We start from the raw sequence: 22932 nt of genomic DNA on the forward strand, positions 1-22932 counted from the left end.
GAAATGGATCATGTTGAAAACCGGAAACTAGTGTACACGAGCGATTTAGTTTGATTGACATATCAAGGGAGACCTGTGGAGAGTGGTACGTGAGACGTTTTCAGAATTACATCTTGTTTTTTCGGTGGAGTTGCATCTTGTGTATCGGCGGTATTGTTGTCTCAGAATCTTAAGAAATTGTCTCTACCAGGAATTGTATTCTAAAGAGAAGATGTCTGTTATTAAAAAGTATGGATCATATGAACTGTGGATATGAAATCAAGTGAAGCTATGATCCTTGCAGTTATGAACGCAATTTTTGCAATTGTGTAAAGAAGCCTGAAAAATTCAGGACTTCAACGGGGTTTGAACCTGTGACCTCGCGATACCGGCACGACGCTCTAACCAACTGAGCTATGAAGCCACTCACGTTGGGAGCTGGTCATTTGTGGGTTCCAATGTTCCCAGCTCCCAACGTCAGTGGCTTCATAGCTCAGTTGGTTAGAGTGTCGCACCGGTATCGCAAGGTCACGGGTTCAAACCCCAGGCTTCTTTTACGCAATTGCAAATGTACTTTTTTTACTGTAGCCGCGATAGGTAAATAGACTGAGTTGAATCCATATCATCCATTTTGAAAACACAACACCACGACATCGAATTAAATGAGGTGATTTTTAATTATGGTCCAACACGTAAAAACTGAAATAAGGATGCAATAACCAACAGAATTTAACTAATGCGAGGTACAATAAAATGAAAATCACTTAGCTGCTCGATAAATTATTGCATGACAAATAAACTGAGTACTCGTGAAATCACTGTATTCGAGGCAAATGAAATAAATTGACAAAAACCTAAGAGCAATTAAAAATCAATAACATAATGTGCATACCTCTATCCCGATATTGGGGCGAACAACGTACACAGGAAGAAATATCACAACAAACTAAAGAAACTTCTGCTGCTATCGTAAAGAAATGGAGCACCGCCGGCAACTACAAGCACGAGGTCGCACTACGCTTCACTGCGCATGACTTAACGTGACCACAAACAAAGTAACGCAATCGTAACGCCATCGATACGAGCGCTACAGCAAAAATTACGTTCATCTGCGAGGATCATTGCTTCACTTGATAACAACCACCTTGATGGCGCAATAACATCTCAGTCCGAGTTCAAACAGCGGGTCAGGTCTGTCAAAAATCTTTTCATGTCGCTTTCCGCGGGATAGGGAATTTAAAAAAAGACTGCAATTTTCGACTACAAAGAAGAAAAACAAGAACAGAAAGTCAACAACACAGGATCCTATGTGCCGTCACCCATCCAAGTAACAACCCCAGCTAACAGGGCTTAATTTCAGTGTGAAGCACAAGCACGTGGCAATTGCCCATTCTCGTTCCCAGAGCTGCGATCCTCTTGGCCAGCGCCGCAGATCGAGAGCTCTGAGAGCTCTGGAAGAGCTCTCGCAAGCTCTGGCTGGTTCCAATCCGCTCTCGTCACTGATTGGTCAGATGGGAACACAATAAAAATGCTAACCGAAAGACAACGGAACAGAGCTGAGTGGCCGAAGGATTCTGTTTTCTGTTTGCCCTACTTGCAATGGAAGTATGATTAGTAAAAACCATCCTTTGGATTTATTTGGTGAAAAGGCAATTAGGGAAGAAATCGTACGGGATTGAGAAGAGTTTTCTGGTTTGAACATTCTGCCGACGATGGTTTACCTTCGCGAATATGTAGAACTTGTTACGTTACTGTCACGACATTTCAGGAATTTGTGACTCAGCAGGAGTCGGTTATCCGATCTAAAAAGAAGGAAGTCTGTACATACATAACTTTATTTCGATTCGGATTTTTAGAGTAGCAGCAGAGCCCGTCCTTCACCAGGTGTGGGACGGGAGAAAAAAAGGAGCACGGCCAGCTGGTTATTAAAATGTTACGTAGCCCGGATTTTTGATTAGGCTCGATTCATGTGTTTGCAGTGTAAGGTCTTGTAATTATGTTCATGTGTTTAACAACGAAAAGCCTTGACTCCGTAGCGATTTTGAATATGGCTGTGGTGAGAAAGAAAATATTAAGCCAATAGCTAACCCGGTTATCACGTACTTTTTTTTGTTACATTCTCTTATGGCAATAATGAATTTTGTAAGTATATTTTCTTTGTGCAATATCGCATTTTAGTTGGAAGTTGATTCCTTCCATGTCCAGTTTTGCATTAGCTATAAGAAAATCATACAACTAAGCTTGATACAAAAGGCTTGAGAGCAACCCCTGATGAAAAAGGGATTACAGGCAACTCTCTCTAAGACGGACACCATCGGGACCGGCCTCAGCTGTCCGTCTTAGAGAGGTGTCCGGCTTATAGAGAGTCGACGTAGCATGACCCCAGGAAATTGAAGATAATAATGCTGAACCTGTGCACAGTGAATACGCGTCTGTTTAACGGTTTGTTTTAAGTTATTTGCTTGAACGAAACCTTCCCTGTTTTAGATTACAATACAATTCGCTTGTCACCTCCAAGTTATTTTTTGAATGGGACAATGACTGACTTAATTTTAACTTGTACTGTATGTATTCCGGCTACAAGATAAGAGCTGTCAATTAAACGTCTGGTGTTAAAAAGAGTCACGTACAAGAATTTTTCTTCCCCAAATCGTAATTTGCGGTCACATGCAGCATCTCACAAGTGTCCGTTGACGATTTCAAAGTGTCCGTTGTCCGTCTTATGGAGGTGTCCGTCTTAGAGAGAGTTTGGTTATAGTAAAATGACTAAGAAACGGCCGGGACCAGTACCAGGTGTCCGTCTTATAGAGGTGTCCGTCTTACAGTCTTACAGAGGTGTCCCTTAAGAGAGAGTTGACTGTAAGGCTCTTAGTGAAAAGTGGGGATATAGGGGGGAGGTGAGGAGGAGGCTCAAAAAAATCGATAAATTGATGTCAAGAAGTTTAAATCTCAAGTGATCTTGATAACCTGCATCTTCAGGATAGTTTTTGATCAAGAGGAGAGCTTGAAGGATTCTCCTGCTTGTACACAGCTACTGAAAAACAACTTTTGGGTTCTCAGTTTTCAAAGGATTATTATGGCCACAAATTGGGTGCTTATTAGTTAACTTTCACATCGCTGTTCTGGGCTAGTATATAATTTATTAAACTGGTAAATCATAGGGTCAGAAGAGCTTAGCCAATAACCTATTGGAGGCAGTGTGGCCCAGTGGTTAGGGCGCTTGCCTTGAGATCCGGAGATCCCGGGTTCAAGACCCGCTCTGACCACTCGCTGAATTTGTTCCTGGTAGTCCCATATCTAAACACGAGAGGCAGTTGGGAGAATTCTCGACAGTTATGCAAACCCGAGACACAGTCGAGGGTTTGCATAACTGTCGGGCATTCTCCCGACTACCCTTGTGTTTAGATGAGGCTATGTAAACACAAAAAAGTCCTCTATTGCTTTTATAAAATATTTCCCAAAAATGAATAATTTGATAAATGAAGGAAAATGCTGGTTTTTTTTACTTCTTGATTAAAACAGATTTTCTTGATATACAATCGTATTTCCTATGTGCCAATCAAAATGTGCGTCTGTGTGATGTCACAGCCGTGTTTACATACTCCCAGCTAAACAAAGAGTGGGAGTGTGTGTACTATTATGAAATTTACATGCAAAATACAGTGTTGTTGTTATTGGCAATAATAATATGATAAATAAAATTAGAACACCAAAGTTAGTCATTTATCTTATTATAATTACTTTCAATAATTTTGCGCAAACCAACAAACTGAAGATGAAGACCATGAATAATATTTTATTTGTGCCCAATCTGTGTTAAAATTCACATTAAAATTTTAATGATATTTTATATCATGTGTTAACTGAATAAAGCAGTGAATATATCAAACAACTGTCAACAATGATGAATAGTGGAGCAAAGCCTCAGCAGATTTTGAAACATTGTGATGGAAGACACGGTTTTTAGAGATGCAGTTAAGGCAAGGAAATCGACGACCAGTGCAAGAAGGTGTGCAAAAAGAGTAATATGGTTCCTCAGTTTGTCTAGTGCCAAGATCTAAGAACAAGGTATCCAATGATACATATTTTCTAATAATATGTAAACACCTTATTAATATTATAAGTGAAATTCAGGCAAATTAAATGATGTCATCCTGTATGTAGCTAAATTTTGATCAAGATTTGTTCCCCAATATCATTATTTATCATCAATAGGTTTAAAACACAAAAGAAATTAACGGGAATCAGACAATAATTATTAAGGTTGGAATCATTTAAAATTTAGCTTTAAAGTACAGAAGTTACAGAGTAAATTGACTACTGGGTGCAAATATACAGATTTGATCGGCTGTGTCGAAAAGCGGGACGGGGACGTGGGGACAAGGGACGCGGGGACAGGGGACGTGGGGACTCGGGGACGTAGCGACGCATTTTTACCATTTGTTTAACTTTTCGTCATATTTCACAAAATTCTCGCCTGTTGATCGTAATTGCGTTGTACCCCAGTTTTAAGTTCCTCGTTTGAACAACCAAGCTTGAGGTCAAGATGGCTGGATATTGGTCAAGTTCTCTTTTTGCGTGTTTAGCATAAGCACGCAAAAAGAGAACTTGGCCAATATCTAGCCATCTAAACCGAACAAGCTTGGTCAATAAAGGATTTATTATATGGGATAAAACACTACAAAATGGTCTTTAATCTTGCGGGATCAAGCGAGAAATGCTGAGCGGGCAGTATTTAGCTATTATTAACCGAGCAGGAGGCCTGTATGGGAGAATCTTGACCGAATCTTGGTTAACCCGGCGAGCTTAGTCAGTCTGTATGTACACACGACCAAGGTCAAGATTCTCCCATACAGACTGACTAAGCTCGCCGGGTTAATAAGATGTTTATTATATGGCACACAAGAACAAAATAATTTGTTTAATGTGACTTGTTTTGCACTAACTGACATTTTGCTTGCGAACGGCGATGAGTGGCGATGACCTGAACTTAATTCTGTCAAAGTTTGCTCGTCATCCTCTCCTTTGTCATCATGCTGTTTGGCACTTCCATAGATAAATATTGGTAGAAGAAAATACTCAATATTTTTGCATTTTAGTTTGCATCTTTTCACCGCAAAACATTACCGGTCTAGATGCCGGTCTAGATGGGAAAATCTAGAGCGTGGTCAATATCGATTTTAGCCAATCAAATTCGTGAATTTTGTTGTTCTCAGTCCTCGTGAGACAGAGCCATATAATGAAGATCCATCTTGCCCGTTCACGGAACCAGTCATGTAATAAAGTTAATTACTTGTCTTCATAAAAAGGTGACTTTCATTATACTACTATCAAGTTACACAGTGGAGTAATTTAGATAAAACCAGGGGACAAATTTTTTTTGCCTTAAATCCTTATTTAAGGACGTTCGCGCCCATTGCTACTGCGCATCCTTAAAGCGCACTCAAATTCACATGCCACGTCATGGATCGAGCGCGCGCGCTAAGTACTAAAATGAACGATGATAGGGCAGATGGCCATTGCTATAGCTTTGCTTGCATCGATCTTGGATGTTTGGTGACCCCTACTTTTCTTTTCAGAAACAGATTTTATTTTCAATTATCTCCACATTGTCCAAAAATGAACAAAAAACCGATGTGGGAAGTTGAAAAATTTCAAGATTTCTGTCGTCGGGACATGGAATCCTGCCTTCTTGCGGCTGCAAGGCGCATGAAACTATGGACGCTAAATGCGAACATGTTCTTTAAGGAACCTCAACAGTTAACTAAATTCACTTGTTGTATGTCCACTTAAACAAAGTTTGGTAGAGAACATTTCACTTCAAAGATGCCATTGCAATATACTTGGGCTTACAGACACTGTGGCCTTATTCGCTAGAGAAGCCGGATTTTTTCAGATTTAGGGTGTCCTTCCGGGCAAGTTCTCTCCAAAACAAAGTCGGTGAACCCCCATTTTTTCACATTTCTGACATCACTAACTCATCATCTTTCAATGGTAGAATTTGCAGCAAAAAGTCAATGTTAGAAATTTTTGCGCGAACGTCCTTAATATAGGCAACAAGAACGAAACGTTGGTATGACCATTTCTCAGATCATTTCACAATTCCCCAAGTATATCGAGACTTGAATATTTAAAAGTACTTTTACTTTCTGCATCCTAACATTTCACTTTTAATTATGCATTTCACTCATGGTTGTCTGTGTCACGTGACATTTCTTGACTAAAGACGTCATAACGCTTGTTTTTGAGATTGGGGAACGTTTACCCTAAAAAATTCCGACAATGTTTTGCTTGAAACTGCTGAAGACTAACTTTATTGAATAACATATAATTATACCTCTTTATGTGGCCTCGTTCATTTTCATTGTGACCTCTATGGACGCTTATTAAGTGATTTGACCTGTTCTTTTCTTTTAATTTTAATTTACCGTTTCCATTAAGATGGGGATATGATTAAGAGGCAAAATGATAAAGCCTTGATAGGAGTACTAGAGCAAGGTACAAAACACATTGATGTCTTGATATAAGATGACTTTTCCATCCTTTTTTTCCGATAAGAGATTTAAATTGTTTTTAGCCGTTAAAAATCACTTGACACATTAAAAATGAAAGAGCGAGTAGAGAGCTAAGCATGCAGATTTCAAGTTAACGTCGATTGGATAAATGTTTCCTCGTAAAACAAAAATATGCCAATTTATGAGCTTGGTCAAGCTTTAACACACTTGAGTCAAGAGTTACTTATCTTCTGGCACGGGGACGGTACTTTGGGAATTTCTGGGTGGGGGATGTGCCGCAGGGACCCTGGGACCCTTAGCCTATACCAGAGCTGGTTCAGCTGAATTTTGCTACCCTGTACTAGAGTAAACTCCCCAAATCCTCCCTATCCTAGAGTAGCTGTTTTTTTAGAAACTACTGTTCAAGGTCACTAGCACAGTCTAGCCAAAACAAAACCTATACCACAATCGTTTCTCTCTTAAAAAAGGATTTATTTATACTTGTTCAGTTTGTTCAGTCTTTTTCTGGTTTCCTTAGCCGAGATAAAATCTTCAACCAACTGGTCAGTTCCGTGAAAAATTATACCCCATTCTAGATCTAGACACAAGCCCTCTGATTTATGTACCCTATCCTAGAGTAAACTGCTTGAAAACCATACTCTTTACAGCGGCACATACCAATATAACTCATAAATGGCGGTATCCCCCCCCCCCCCCTCCCGCAAAGCTTCTGGCCCTGTGATGACGAACATTTTCGACAATATCAACGGTGCCAACCCGAATTCTTTATCAAAGGTAACAAATTGAACAAGCGCCAGGAAAGATGTAGTCACAACAAGGACATTGGCACGGTATTCAAACATCAATTACAGAGAAGTCATAAGGCTCAAGTTTTTTGTGCAACAACAACAGCAACAAACGCTGTAACGTGAAAGTGCAGCTGCAGTGTCAGCAATGGGCCATTAGGTCTTCTGCTTTGTTTTACAGTCGAGCTCTGTGACAGGTGGCGAGAATGACTTTTCGAGAATCCAATTTTTGAATTTCGCTGTGTATTTAGCTGGTACTTGAAAAGCATACAGATGATTATTTTTGCAAAATAACATGAGCAATTCAACTTTCTTGGGGATGTTCTCCTATTTCTGAAATTCTATACTTCGAAGATGAGTCCCCAAGTCCCTGAGTCCCAACGTCCCCACGTCCCCGAGTTCCCACGTCCCCGAGTCCCCGTCCCACTTTCGACACAGCCGATTTGATCCAGTCATTCAGAGAGCAGGCGTGGCACATTGGGAGCACCCTCCTCCCACCAATGTGGTCTGGATTCAATTCCCAACCTCTGTGTCATATGTGGGTTGAGTTTGATGGTTCTCTTCTCTGCGCCGAAAGGTTTTTCTCCAGGTACTCCGGTTTGCCCCCGGCAAGATTTCCGCACAGATCCCTACTTCATTAGGCATACGCTCCTTTGTTTCAAGAAAACAATAGCGATAACAATAGACGTCCTTTGGGACTGTTGCGCTTTGTTCTTTCTTCTTAGAGGTTTTTTTTCTAAGTCTATATGAACTTAAAAAAAAAACCGGTCGAACTTCTGACTTAAATACGGAAAAGCGAACATTTTTTCCCCTCAATTTTACCCATTTTTCAATTTTAGAATAAGCGAAAGAAAGTGGAGTTTCAAGCAATCGTTGTATATAGGGTTCAGATTCTCAAACATATAACAAACAGACCAAATAATAGTATTGTCATAAAAAATTTAATGGCTACCTGCTCTTTTTATCGTGAAATTGTTCTTGTTAAATACATCCGAGTGATACTACTTTCGCATGTGAAATGTTCTAAGCTCTATTGATGTAGAGACAATAATATTATAATGCGTAAGTAAACAACCTTGAAATTAGCACAGATACTGCTTTGCTTAATGGTCCTAATGGTGCCAATTTTGTCTGATGCCCACGAATTATGTATATTTTTTTTACCAAGTTGTAATAATAATAATAATAATAATAATAATAATAATAATAATAATAATAATAATAATAACGACAACTTGAATATTTAAGTGTCAATGGTCTTTTTGCGGAGCGGGGGAAGGAATGATTTCCGTACAGGTCCCTACTTCATTATGCATGCAGAATAAATTAATTATTCATTCGCGCTATTGTTTTGTTGAACAAAACATACACTTCACAGTGTCTCGGCGAATTTGCAAGCAGACAGAAACATTTAATTCAGTGCAACCAGAAACCCATAAGGGTTGAAACGTGTAACGGCCCCTTGTGTGCTGGGAAACAAGCTTCTGAATATTCAATTTGCTAAGTACCATATTTGGAATAACAAGAGCGAGGGGTTTCCAAATATGGTACTTAGCACTGAAACATTCAACCAATCAGTTCGCACTGAATATTCGGAAGCTGTGAACGCTCGTTACACGTTTCAACCCTTATGGGTTTCTGGTGCAACTTGATCCCTGTCGTCATCTCCTGTTAACCGATCTCCTTTTAAAACCAGTCCTCCCTCTCTCATCTTAAAAATTTGATCGTGTATTTGAGGCATTTAACGGCGAAATGACAAGCACATATAGCATCAAACCATCGAACTTCTTTTCTTTCAATACGATGTCGCTTAAATCTAGAATTTCCATTCCATGATTCAACGCCTCGTGGAAGAGATCAAATTTGGCTTTGTCCGCCATTTTGAAAAAGAGTCGAGACTGCGCAGAACGACCGGAAGTGGTGAATCGTAGACTGTTGCCGAGCTTGCCAGAGCTTGCTAGAGCTCAATGCCAGAGCTCTAGATCCGCGGCGGTGGCCAAGAGGATCGCAGCTCTGGGAACGAGAATGGTCCTCCGATCTAAAGGTCCCTAATGTTGCCTCGTTAAAGATTTTTGCTTGTTGTGCCCATATGTCCAAGAGTGAATTAGAATTTCCGTACTGAGCATCTACCGCGTGCCGGTGGCTCAGATCGTTGAGCCAGTCGGGCTGTCACGCGGGAGGCCGCGGGTTCGACCCCGCTGGATCACTCAGGATCTTACAATAACTGAGCAGAAAAAAGTGCTGTCTTTGTAATTTCATCTGCAAATGGTGAGACTTCCAAGTCTTCTCGGATAAGAACTATAAACCGTAGGCCCCGTCTCACAAATATCTTCTATGTTCATAATTTCCCTATGCGGACGTTAAAGAGCCCCCACAGTATTCCAGCAGAGTTGGGGATGAAGTCTCCGGTGTTGTGGCTGTCCTGTTCTCTCGAGCAGAAGTGGCCGGCTTGGCGGTGATTTCGCTAAAAAGGCTTGTGGTGTACGAGGCCACCTAAGCAGAAACAGCCATAAATCAAAAAAGGACTTTACCGAGTGCTGTAATATGTAGACTGTAGATGTAGATATTTAATTAACTCTTGCATGTCCAAGGGCATTCTGAGATACAGAATAATATAAGTCCCTTTAATTCGGAAAAGGTTGCCATTAAAACCAAACAGCTAGAAAATAATTCAGGACAAATGATAACGTAGACATTTCACCGGTTTAGGTTTTGTTCATCAAAACAAAGGAAGAAAGTATCAAGGTCTAGGCGTGAAATATCGCCTGCATAGCTGCTGGTTCTGCATGTTGTTGCGGAACGCGAGAGATCTCGAGCGGCGAACGCGAAAAGGCAAAAACAGAACAGAACCGCCAGCTACGTCGAACCGTAAAATATAGGTCATGGATTCTGACTAGGATAATTAGGATTAGAAAACCGTGACTGAATTCTTCATTGAGTTGTCATTCACCCTTGTTTGCTTTTACATTTACATTTTGCGTTTATAAATAGCATCTTTCTCCCTTACCGTCAAAGAGTTAAGTAATGGACCAGCTAAAAGGTAGGCAGGAGTACGGCAAAACTCATTAAAAAGGTGCGAACAGTTAATTGTTAATTCCATTTAAATCGGCTCATCTCATTGGCTAATACCAAAAAAAACCGAAAAAACTAAGAACAAATTTTTAAAAAACCTCATTTTTAGGCCTTGTCTTTTCCCTACCCCTATTATCTGTATCTTGGTGAAATTTGGCTTTTGCTCTATGCGCCAATTAGCACCACAAAATTATTGACCCTATTGCCGAGGGCTATTGTTTTCTGCCTGCTTCTTAGCCGGACCATTACTTAAAGTTCTGTTGTCATCAGATGAAGTCTCGAGTGTTCGCAAAACTGCGCAAGTCCTGGGTCCTGGGTCGGCCGCCCCCTCGGGGAAGCTGATGACAAGTGTATGGTCACGTTATGGTCACGCGGATCGTCACGCTGGCAACATATCTCACCGTCTCACAAGGTCTCGCGCCATTAAGGCATCTTCACATGAGGAGATGACATGTGCGAAACTGATCTTGAAAAGGTAAGTTATCGAGGAACAACCCATTTCACCAGGAAAATGTATAAGTATAAAGTCTGAAATATTTGGACGGTTAATCGGCAAAGCTCCAATGATCAATTTTTCCTGCTGATCGAAACAAATGCTTAACTTTACAGGAAACTTTAGCTCAATTATTGTTTGAATTAAAACCGAAATCTGGCTGGAACAAGTTATTGCAATTTGCAAGGGAATATTTTCCCGGAATGGAAGATTTTGCAACCTTGAGTTATTTTTATTCGGTGTAATGCAAGCCCTCCTAGATATATACCATGAAATGCTTTAGCCATCTTCTGATGCATGAGGTCCCATCATTTATGAGTCAATGAGTCATTGAGACTCACGGTCAATATAGCAATAATTTATTGATTAAGCCTAAGCCCTCGTTTCAGTGATTAGGCCTAAGCACTCTCTGAAATTTTAGCTTTCATTTTATGGGTTAGGGTAACTGCACTAATGCGCCGATCAAATCAAAACTTCAACAACCCCCCCCCCCCCCTCCCCTGGGAAAACCTTGGGCTTTTGACCATCTTCTGTGCCCAGTGAGTGGGGCATTTTACCTTTGCCTGTGTGGGGTGGGGAAAATTGAACAAGAAGTGTCAGGTTTCAAATGATCTTTTTTGGGCACTGAAGTCGCTAACTGCTATAAAACACGTGTTTGGACAAGATGGAAGAGTTTAAAGGAAGAGCTATAGCATTTGTGAGCGATTGGTTTACAAAAAAAGGTCTTTATCAACGACGACAGGAGCCAACAACGATTGTTCTTTAGTAGGGTATAAAAGACAAATCCTAGGATACGGTAGGGTATTTGAACACCATTTTGGCCAAACGGGGCGGGAATTTGAACGATCCAATCTTTAAATGTTCCCCAAATAAAATAGCCATTACTTCAAACTGCAGAAGTTGTTCACTTGATATTTTCCCAGATTGAGAATATCTCTCTCAAGCTGAGGGCAGCAACAAATGATGGTGGACTGGCTATAAAGGACAGATATTACCACCTTAGAAAATATCATGCCTGCTTTGTGGGTAAGCTACTCTTGGTTTTTTTGTATAGTTGTAATATAATTTGAGGAATTTATAGTGTGTATTGTGGGGTGGGGAGCAGAAGCAGGAAATAGATTTGCATAGTTACTTGGTTTGAAGCTTGGGCGAGGTTTGGACAAGTAAGTGAAGAAAGAGAAAGATAATCATGACCCCCTATCCCCAAGATACCCTTGATTCCTTCTCCCAATAGCCTTTCGCACTACACACAGGTCACAGGTCATTGATTTACCAATACAGATTGTATCCTAAACATTCATAAAAGTTAACCTTAGGCCTAAAAACTTTTGTTTAGGCCTAATTAGGCCTGAGGTTAGCTTTTATGAATGTTTAGGATATTTTCTGTTTCAATTGGTAAAACAATGACCTCTGACCTGTGACTTGTACCTTCCACGTTAGGATCGGAAGCAATTGACTGGTTTATTGCCAATGGATATGCAAGCTCAAGACTGGAAGGGGTTAAACTAGGCCAGGTTGGTTTGCCTAAATTTAACGTTTTGCTTTTTTATTAGAAATAAGAGAAATCAATGTAAAAGATTATGGGCGACGTAATTAAATTTGTAAATGTTGTTTCTTTCTAGGATCTTTTGGATGCGGACTTGGTTCACCATGTGGTCGATGAACACAATTTTGAGGACAAAGCATTGTTCTACAGGTTCCGTCAAGATGGTAACAACAAGTTTTTGTACCACAGTGTTTTCACATAGGCACACTACCTTGTATGGGTTTGTAAATGCCAGACCAGTTTCTTCAGAAATGAAATTGAACCTGTTTTTTAAATTTATTGCAGACCCCCCTCATCAGTCGCCAGCTGGGCCCTCAGTGGCATCCCTTAAGGCAGACTGCAGTGCAAAGACTAGCCATGTACAGAAGAGAGGAAGACTTATATGGCAGCAAGTTTTCATTGTTCTCAGACCAGGAGATGATACACTTTATGAGTTCAGAACTGATTTGGTAAGATATGGACAGTGTTCTGCATACCTTCTGTACATAATGTCACACAAAATGAGCAGATTGGTTAATTATCAATTTTTTCTATATAGCACAAATCTCTGCCACCCACTCAGATCCAGAATTGAAAAGGTCTTCTTTGTAGGAGAAGGGAGGGAAGAGTGGGACTGGGAAGTGTTGGGTCATTTGAATGTGTGCGTGGCCTTTATGCAGGCATTGTTATTGTCATTATTATTGTGTCATCATCAGTTTCACTTTCGTTGTCAATATCATGATTAATTTTTCCACTATTATGCCATTTTACCATAATTATTTGGTTAAGAGAACGCACAAAATATGAGACAGTAATACACTGTACATAGTGTCCCAGATTGGCCGGTTTACAATGGAGCAAATACCGACAGAACAGGGTTTTTTTCAACAAAAGAACGCAATGCAAAGGCCAAGGGCTTCTGATATTTTGCAATGTTGCGATTTTGCATAATAAACCTAAAATCGCAACAAATTGCATAATTCATGAAAAATCGCAGAATTTGTACAAAATTGCACAATTTACAGAAGAAAAGCGCCAAATCTCGCTTTTTCATAAGTTCTCTGATAATTTAAACATAATCTCAAGCCATTTTAGCTTTCAAAAGATGTCAAAAACTGGAAAGAATGAAGAAATATACAAACTGGCATTCTATGCATCATTTCACTTGTCGGGGAACTGGTTCTGGTTTTCGATAGTCAGCGACTGCTCATTGGCGACAATCCATTTCCCTAAATATTCTCTGAAGAAATGTAGTGTGAAAACTGCTGAATTGTTATTTGCAATATGTAGTATTTTCTTTTACTTGAAACAAACATCGTCACGGATAAGTTTGTTGTTAAAACACCTAGCGCTTCTTCACAGGGGAGCCATCTCTGATTTCAGTAATTTAAAATGAGGCAACAAATGTAGTTCAGATGTTTTCATCATTCCGTTGTGCTCAAATATGTTCTTGAACAGCAAGGAATGACTTGTGCTTCCCTTAGATCAAACAAACACCGTTAAATTAGCTAAAATGAAATTGCATAATTTGCCACATAATAGACCCTTCTTGCCACGTAATGAGACTTGAAAGTGCCACATAATTTCCATTTTTTTTTTGCACCCTATCAGAAGCTCTGCAAAGTGCAAGAATTAAACTTATCATCGCCTATCACTTGTCATTTTGTATATAAAGGAAAGGAAAGGAACTTCATTTAAATGTCTAGTCTAGTCTTCTAGCACTGGAGCACTAATTGGGGACACTTTAAACTGAAAAAAAAAAGTTAATGCAACTCAAATCAAATGTTAGTTTTTATGGTTTTGATATTCAATCAAATAAAGGACATTTGAATGGTTGGTCACTTTTGTTTTTGTCATTCATGCACGCCTTACTATCATGTATACAATGCAGGCAGAAGCCAAAATACTAGAAAATGACGCAATAGTGGAATAATAAATCTCTTTTTGAAATGTTTATGATATCATAAAATATGTGCGGACATTTTTTTGTTGCTTGTATTTTTTGTCACCCATTTGGGGCAAAAATATATGCGCATATTATATGTTTAAAACCATTCAATAAGACTGTTTTTATTTAGCTGGGATTACTAATAGTTAATTTACAATGGGCCATACCTCTGTGTTAAAGCAAGAGATCATCAATGCAATTTTTGGTTATGACTTGTAAAATTAGTTTCTTTGATTAAACTAGGTGGGGGCATGGGCTGCAGAGAAAAAAGTGATACAGCACCTTCACCACAACCAGTTCTAAATTCCTCCTCCAATTATATTGAGACTTGGGGAAGACAGCAGTCACATGACATACGTCCCCATAGTTGACATCAGCTGAGAACGGGATATTTCCTAGCATCAACTGGAGATGTGATCCTGGGAAGGGGGGGACTCCCATATAAAAGTGACGGGGGTGCTCATTGAAATTTTGCCAAGAACCCCTAAAAGGTACCAAGATTCTGTCTAGTGGGCATGGCATGAAATTTTTCTCACCCCTAAGAGGTACCAAAACTGCTTTTTTAACCCCTAAAAGGTACGATGAGCACCCCCGTCCTCTTTATGTGGGAGCCCCCCCCCTCCCCCTCCCCGGGGAAGTGATAACTATTCTTATGCACAGAAACCTATTTTTCTGTAGCAATCAACACCATCTAAGAAGTATCCTGTGAAAGATGCTACTGTCAAACTGGATAAATCAGCAAATTTTTGCCTTTTGTTATCCTTTGCTGATATTCAGAGATCAGGTCAGTTGCCAAAAATCACTGTACAATCCCATAGTAAATAATAACACTTTAAATTATTTATTATATTTGATTGACCCTGTTCTTTGCATACAGACTTTGTGGTTTTTTTTTTTTGCTTTCAATAAGTGACTGTAAAACATTCTGCTGTATGGTACCGCCTATTTCATAATTATAATTTGCCTTCCAAGAACTAATTACCGGTAAAAGCAACAGGACTCTTAAAAAGTATCTTTCCATCTGTGACAAGTGACGAAGTACCTTTCAAAGCTTTAACAGGGGCAAGAGGAACTCTTCATAAAGACATATATTTCTGTGATAATTTTTTGTACACGATGGATCATGGTAGTTATTTGCATGAGTGTTAAGAAGGAAAGTAGCAAAGGAACTTGTCATTGAGATAGCTCAGAAATATGAAGTTAATGTGACAGCAACATTTGCTACTTGTGGAAAAAGTGACGGCGAAGTGTTGGAGCAACATCTGCTCAAGAAAACTTAAAGATAGAAACACCATTGCATCTCATGGCATAAGGCCGCAAGACCTCATCTATTGCCCCATTCACACCGAACCTTAAACATGTTTAGTTAAACACGGTTTCAAAGGGTTTTCTTTTAAAATCATGTTTACTGATTTTTGTCAACTACAAATTTAGCACAGGTCAAAGCATGTGTTGAAACAAACCTGAATCTCATGGAAAATCCAGTCCTACATTTTTCTGTGACTGATTTTTATTTTGTTAAACCCAGTTTAATTAGATATGTCTTGTTGGTGTGAATGGGGTATAGGTCATTTATTAATGCTTTATTGAAAAGAAAAATAAGTGAAACACCACAACTCACAGATATTCATTAAGGTTTTTGTTTCACTAATTATTGAAACATCACACCATGAAGTCTGTTGAGTATGATCACCAAATTGACTAAACATGCCAGTTTGCTATTGCAGTAGTTTAAACTAAGTTTATTATCAATCATAACTGTACAGCTGGTGAAACGTCTGACCTACTGAGTAAAATTCATGTTTTGCTCTGTCTGGCCATGTACTTAATCTTCGAATTTGACAGGCCTGGATTTTGTACTTTCTACTGTCTACTGTCAGTCTGTATTGTGGTAAACTGCTCATAAATGTTATTTAATCTTGTGTTGTTTAAATGTCAGACTTGCGACTGGCCTTTAGCTCAGATGAAGAGCAGCTGTCATGGCTGAAAGCTTTTGAAAAGTCAGGAGCTGTAACTGGCCAAACCGAGGAGGTAAAAAATGGGCCTGTACCTTGTCGTTGTTGTTGGCAGAATGACAGAGGGGTTTTAGAAGGGCTCTGAGTCAGGGGTAGTGGAAGGGCTCATGAATGAGGTCAATGTCATGGCTGCAATTCTCTCAGAGAAGATGTGGTTGTGTATAAGGCACCAGATTCTTAACCAAAGGGCGTGGCTCTGCTGCTGTGCGAAAAAAACTTTGTTCCACACTCTCTCAATGATTGCATCAACACCAAGTGGATTGCGCTACCCACCTGATAAACCACTATCCAGTCAATGAGAATTTGCTATCCCAGTTTAGTTATCAAGTAGGTAGTGATTTATTCAATCCATATTGCCATATCCACCTTTGGGACAACCCAGGCCCTGGCTAGGTTGTCCCATAGTCACAGAAGAAATCATTTTTCAGTGCTTGAAACGGTCTATTAGCTTTGATATTGATTCTTCAATGGGTAATGTTTTATCCAACAGCAGTTGCCTTGCCAGATTTGTTTGATTTTAGTTGTGAATGGGATCCACATAAGGGAAAAATGGTTAAACTTCATTGGATACATCGCTATTCATTGGACAATTCAAGTGCTTATCTACTGTTAAATGAATGTGACTTTTCCTTTGTATAGCAATATTAACCATTTACTGTATGCAACTAATGCCAGGTGTTCAAATTGGGGGTGGGGTGGGGGAGGGGGTATTAAAAACCCAGCAATTATCTCCTGCCGTGTGGTTAACAGTACTTTTGCTCGCATTATCAAGCACCGGCCGTGTTAGCCTGCAGTGCAGGCGTCTTATCGAGCCTTCATGTTGCATGGATGTTGGGAGGGAATGGGACGAGAGAATCACCTCTCACGCTTTTGGTCCACCCCCTTGGTGGCAATTTATTTCTCTCCCCAAACTTCCTCTGCTTCAGAATTTCAAGATGGCGGCTAAGAAGTTCGGGGAGAATTACGCTTAGCCCGTAACCACTAAAATACGCCTACACTGCAAGCCACGGCCATGTGATCCTTTGTGGCCAGGTTGCCAGCAACTTTATCTACTAAACATATTCATGTAACAGAAGTAAACAACATATTTATTACAGGAAGTTGACGACAAAGTGAAGAACGCCGAATCTATTTTTGAGTTTAGCGCAAAAGATATCGATGGAAACCTTGTATCTCTCGAAAAATATCGGTAAGTAGGTAAATCAGTCTCCTTTTTTTCAAGTATTGCGCGCTTAATAGCTCAAATGAAGATCAAAGCAAGAGGAAAAGCAAAATTAATGTTCTCCTTGGTGATACATATGGAGAATTTCAGAGTTGCGATGTGTCGCTCTTTTTCGTTCCTAGCAAACGAGGAATCGTTTTTACGGAAACGTGGTCAAGTTCCTTCTTTGTGCGTACGCCCAGTATTTGTTTCTCGGGAAGCAAACACGTTTCTGGCTTCTTTAAGAAGCATTTTGCTTCCTGGTCATATTTTTCCTCCTTTGCCAACTAGAGAGTGGAAGAGTTTCTGTCGATTTTAGCTTATTTCTTGCCTGTTAACGACAGATATATAGAGGAAAATGTAAAACATAAGAGTATAGTCATGCTTTACTATAAGCAGCAGCCAGTCATAAACGAGATGCTAATTTTCTGTTTTCTTGTCTGCGGGGACCATATTTCTGCATCGATGCTTCCCGCTGCGGCGTTATGGAAAACGTGCATCCCAATTCTGAATTACTCAAGATCGCAAGAATCCGTCGTCAATTTTCATTTTCAGGGGTTTTGTGACGTTAATTGTCAACGTTGCTTCATTCTGAGGCTTAACACAGAAGAACTACACTCAGCTTGTGGAACTGCACTCCACTTACGCTGATCGTGGACTTCGCATTCTTGGATTCCCGTGTAACCAGTTTGGTAATCAGGTATTCTTGATTTTGATTATTGCCATTCTACGAGTAGAAAACTTTTCATTGCAAGATTACAAAGAACGTAAAGGCCTTCCCCTATCATATGCGAATAGGTAACAAAAACATTAACTGCCATTTTAGTACATGTTATTCTGTTGTTTCGGCATGCAATGGGCAAAAGCACAACTGAAAAATGACATTCCTAGGCAGGATTCGCACCTACGACCTCCGTTTGCACAGGTCGGATGCTCCACCCATTGAGCTAGCTACCAGTGGCGGATCCAGAACTTGAGCTAAGGGGGGGGGGGGGGGGTTTTTTTCTAGTTTTTGAGTGTGTGGACCCAAAAAAAATTCTAGCCTCAATTTTTACAATTTTTTTTTTGCCAAACCCCTCCCCTAGATCCGCCACTGGCTACTAGAACTCACGGGAGCAGGGTCGCCAGAGATTTAGCATCACGTCTATAGGTGAAACGACAAACGTCGTCTTGCCGTTTCGAGTTTCACGTAAAATGGAGTGAAACTTGTGACTTTAGCTTCGCGTCACGCACGGCAACTCAGACTATACTCTTTCAATCTCGAGTATTTAGTTAAGAAGAAACGAAAACAAAAACTCGGAGTCTTTTTAAACCGCCATTGTTTGTAGGAAAAGACGCTAGATAAAATGAAAATTCTTACCTGTCAAATTTTGCGAGTTCCAATGAAGCTGTTTCGTGAGTCATCAGACTCATCGGGAGTTCATGAAGAGAATTTCTGTAGGGAGTCGGATCGGATATGAACGATCTTAAGCCATGAAACCTAAGTTTTCCTTGTTTGACTAACTGGAAAATGGTTTGGGGGTTCTTTTTTCCGCGAACAATTTGTTATGTACAAGAAAAACGAGCAGAAAATTCAACGTCTACGGCAAGACGTAGATTAGGGTTCATTACGATGCAAATGCGAACACAGGGAACCAACGCAAACTCACTGGCGTTTTCTTAATGAGAACTTTTTTTTTGAGAACTAAAAACACTGTAAGTTGATGCTTCAATGTATGTCGCTTTTGTCTAGGCTTGCGTCGCTAAAGTAAACCAGCTCTTTGATCCAATGACACGAAAAAGAAAAACTCTTCGGTAACAAAGAGAAGCAAGGAGCGGAATTTTTTCTTTTCTTTTTTTTTGCAATTTTTAGAGCGCTAGTGCGATATTGAGACACAACTAAACTTGATAAACACGTTCTCTAGGGCTTTTCTTTGATTGCACCAGACTCGTACCCAGTCGCTATTTACGTGCTTTTGGGGGAAAGAGGATTAGATACTAGGTTGGATTAAGGCGCGCGAGGTGTCATGGGAAGGGTCGGCCTCTTCCCATAACTCCCCGCGCGCTCCACTTTATCCAGACCGCTTTCGCTTTGAAAGCCGTAAATAGCGACTGGGTACGAGTCTGTGATTGCACCTGACGTCACGGCGGCCATGTTGAATGTTGATGGCAAGAACAATAGCGGAAAAGTCTTTTGGGAATTTGATTCTATTATTATGCAAATCTTGTGCTTCATTTATTTTCCTATTGTTTTGGCACCAACATGGCCGTCTTATCACGTGACTGCAATCAAAGAATCCCCATCCATGTTTATAATTTCGTTTGTTATAGGAACCCGATGCAGAGCCGATAATAAAACGCTTTGTGGAGAATTATGGTGTCAAGTTTGATATGTTTTCCAAAATCAATGTTAACGGTGCGAAAGCGATACCTTTGTACAAGTACCTTAAGAGCCAGCTGAAAGGAACTTTAGGAAGGTAATTTCGGTTTCTTCTTGTGTAGGCCGGAGGCGCTTGTCTTGAGATCCAGAGATCAGAGACATTGGCCACCAGGCTACTCCGCAATCCAAGCTAAAACAATGTTTGCATGTGTGCAACCCAAAATGAAAAACAGTAACTTTTTTTCACGTATTGCGGTTCTTTATTTTCAGATCGATAGTTCGAAAATGAATGTAGAAAAGAAAGAGTAAAATTATAAGACACATCACACCTCCTTCATTGGCTCACAGAGTTTGCCAAGAAAACAACATTAGGAGGGTAGCGAAACAAAAAAAGACACCAACTCTGGGTAATTGTGAGCTTTTTCAAGGAATTTTTCAAATAACAAAAATCCACACTGGTGACCATCTGAATGAACTATGGCTATTTTCATACGGTACCGGACGAACTTTCTACCCGTTCAAAAATTTGACCGGACATTTTGTTCGCACGGAACCGTGCAATATTTTCGCTCAGTTCACACGGAACTGACGAACCGGATTAAAATTTAATCTTTGTCAGTGGTTTTACTATCTGTTCATGCGCAGAGCGCTACTTTACGAAAACAAAATGGCTTTTTCCAGCTGAGTTACCACCCATCCATGCAACCACGCCTTTGCTATGCAAAAGATTTAGACGGACAAGGTGTTGACAGCGCACAGGTTGAATTTTCGATAGTACCGGCCCCCGATTTTGGCGTTCAAATTTTTGAACGGCGAGGCGTCTAAATTTTCGTGCGTTTGGTGTGGTTCCTTGTGACCCCAAAATGCACGAATTTTCAACTGGTAGAAAATTAGTTCGGTACCGTGTGAATGTGGTCTTAAGTTCTTTCACAGAATGATATATTGCCCTCAGATCCTCTCCTAAAGTGCATATTTTATCTGCTTATTTTTAGCTTTATCAAGTGGAATTTTGGAAAGGTAAGTAATAAATTAAAAAATGAATAATCGAGAACACTGCAATGAAAGTATCGCGGTGCCGGTTTTAAAGGATAAGTTGTCTGTCAGTTTTGAGCATGCGCAAAGGATGGTGATGGTGGTCGAGTTTTTCTTTGCGTATTCTCAGAGCGTAGAAATCTCGTTCTCGCATTCTCACCCGGAGCCCGGAGCTAAGGGTCGCCATTTTTGGAAACGAGGGACTATAAAACGTTTTTACGGCTCAAAAATTTAGGAACAAGTTCGGAAAAATTCTTCGTGGATAAGATAAGACAATAAAATTTTTAAACGGGACAAAATGAATTTTTCGGAGGGAAGGGGTGTCTCTTTGTATTTCCAGGGGTTTCAATAATTTCTGAAACGGCCGTCCATAACCCTAACCCTAACCCTAAAACCATTGAAGGCGGCAGTTTGACAAGTTTATGATAGCATTTTTAGTGAAAATCAAGGCAAACTAGCCGGCGGTGTGAGGCAAAGCAGGGGGCGGTATACCGCCGGTAACCGGCTTCTATATTGAAACCCCCGATTTCCTTTAGCTAACGCACCCTTGACCTTGTTTATTTGATCTTTCAGTTTCTTTGCAACCGTGAGGGTAAACCTGTGAAACGATACGCCTCAAATGTTCAACCGCTAGTAAGTGCATTTCCTTGTGATTTATTGGGGTTACTGTGGTTAAGGGTCCTGAATGGATCAAATAGGATCTAAGATGCAAATGGCATAAAGTTCACTGGTACCTCGATAGGCCAGTGAAATTTGGACTCTAGAAAGTGGGATTTGTAATGACACTGGGAAATGGCTCGGGTAACCTCAATCCCTCCTCAGGACCCTCTGTAGCGAAGATATCAATGACGTCACCTATTATCATTTATGTATCAACCAGAGCTCCAGTGGCTGTCGAAACAAAGAGCACTTAAAGTGCCCCTGTGATAAAATAACCTGACTACACAATTTTGAGCTTTGATTGTTATCCAAAGGCCATTTACTTTGAATGTAAGTTTTGGATTTCACGGTCCGCCATTGCTCACGTCCAAAACTGAAAAGTGACGTCAAATGCTCACTAGCTTAAAATTTCAGCGTGTGAATGCAGCTTATTATAAAAGCAAAACGGGAGTTTAAAAGTCTGAAAGCCCAAATTCCCGTGATGCACGTTAATTCTGCGGCGTACACACGCATTGCATTCTCAAACTGATGAGCCTCTGACGTCATTTTCTCCTCGATCCAGCTCTCTCTCATGATCTTAAAGTTAGTAATAACCGACCATTAAATAGGAAAATCCCAGTTAAAAAAAACAGGTATCTTTTTGAAATCAAGAAAAATAAGAATTGAAAGCAAAAAAAAAAATTGAAAGCAAAAAAAAAAAAAAGAAAAAACCAAAAATGTCCTACCTATTGCGCCAAGCGTGGACAGCAAGTGTTGGTAAATACCGAACCCCCAGGTTCGGTTTTTGAAATGCGTTAAATTTGTTTTACGCGTAACAGATTTAGTTTACTTTGGTGCTGGTTGTGTCTTTTATTGGTCAGTGGGGTGCTGAACTACGTTTCTTGCAGCAGAAACAAAAGTCAAATAGTCTGATGTTGTGTGTTCTGTGATGAGATGTGGTTAATAAAAGGAAGAGATAGAACCGCGGTCTTTAGATGCTTGTTTTTCGAATGATGCTCACAGACTTCGCAAATCGAAAACAGAATACTGATAAGCCGAATCACAAATTCCCTCGTGTCAATGATGAAAGAAAAGCGGAAGCACAAGGATCAACCTCCTGGGCCCAGTTGTTGTTGCTACTCCCGGACTAAAAATTAACTAAGGCGTTTATTTCTCTACTCCCAAATGCTGTTCAACGCTGATATTCAGCAAACCTTTACATTGGAAGACGTCAATCTTGAAAAACAAAAATAAACAAAAGAAACTTTCATCAAAAGGTTGAAAACATGAAACAAAAGTCTACGCTAATCCTGGATTAAGTTAATCGGCTTTCGAACAACCGAGTCCTAGTGGAATACCACGAACGAAC

The 22932-nt window shown here is 40.1% G+C and overlaps 1 protein-coding gene across 2 annotated transcripts in view; it reads left to right on the forward strand.

Moving 5' to 3' along the window:
* Nucleotides 1-10709: 10709 nt before the first annotated feature.
* Nucleotides 10710-22932, forward strand: part of LOC137973773 (1-phosphatidylinositol 3-phosphate 5-kinase-like) — a 13779-nt gene continuing 1556 nt past the window's right edge. The window contains exons 1-12 of one of the 2 annotated variants that reach the window (XM_068820657.1): nt 10710-10826; nt 11768-11870; nt 12285-12358; nt 12467-12554; nt 12676-12839; nt 14996-15101; nt 16257-16348; nt 17430-17521; nt 18089-18233; nt 19844-19989; nt 20885-20909; nt 21498-21557. In XM_068820657.1, coding sequence (XP_068676758.1) covers nt 10803-10826; nt 11768-11870; nt 12285-12358; nt 12467-12554; nt 12676-12839; nt 14996-15101; nt 16257-16348; nt 17430-17521; nt 18089-18128 — 783 coding nt within the window. In that variant the 5' untranslated portion in view covers nt 10710-10802 and the 3' untranslated portion in view covers nt 18129-18233; nt 19844-19989; nt 20885-20909; nt 21498-21557. The remainder of the gene's footprint in view (nt 10827-11767; nt 11871-12284; nt 12359-12466; nt 12555-12675; nt 12840-14995; nt 15102-16256; nt 16349-17429; nt 17522-18088; nt 18234-19843; nt 19990-20884; nt 20910-21497; nt 21558-22932) is intronic. The other variant, XM_068820658.1, reaches the window with a different exon arrangement.

This window comes from Montipora foliosa, chromosome 10 (assembly GCF_036669935.1).
Source record: "Montipora foliosa isolate CH-2021 chromosome 10, ASM3666993v2, whole genome shotgun sequence".
In the NCBI taxonomy this organism is placed as follows: domain Eukaryota; kingdom Metazoa; phylum Cnidaria; class Anthozoa; order Scleractinia; family Acroporidae; genus Montipora; species Montipora foliosa.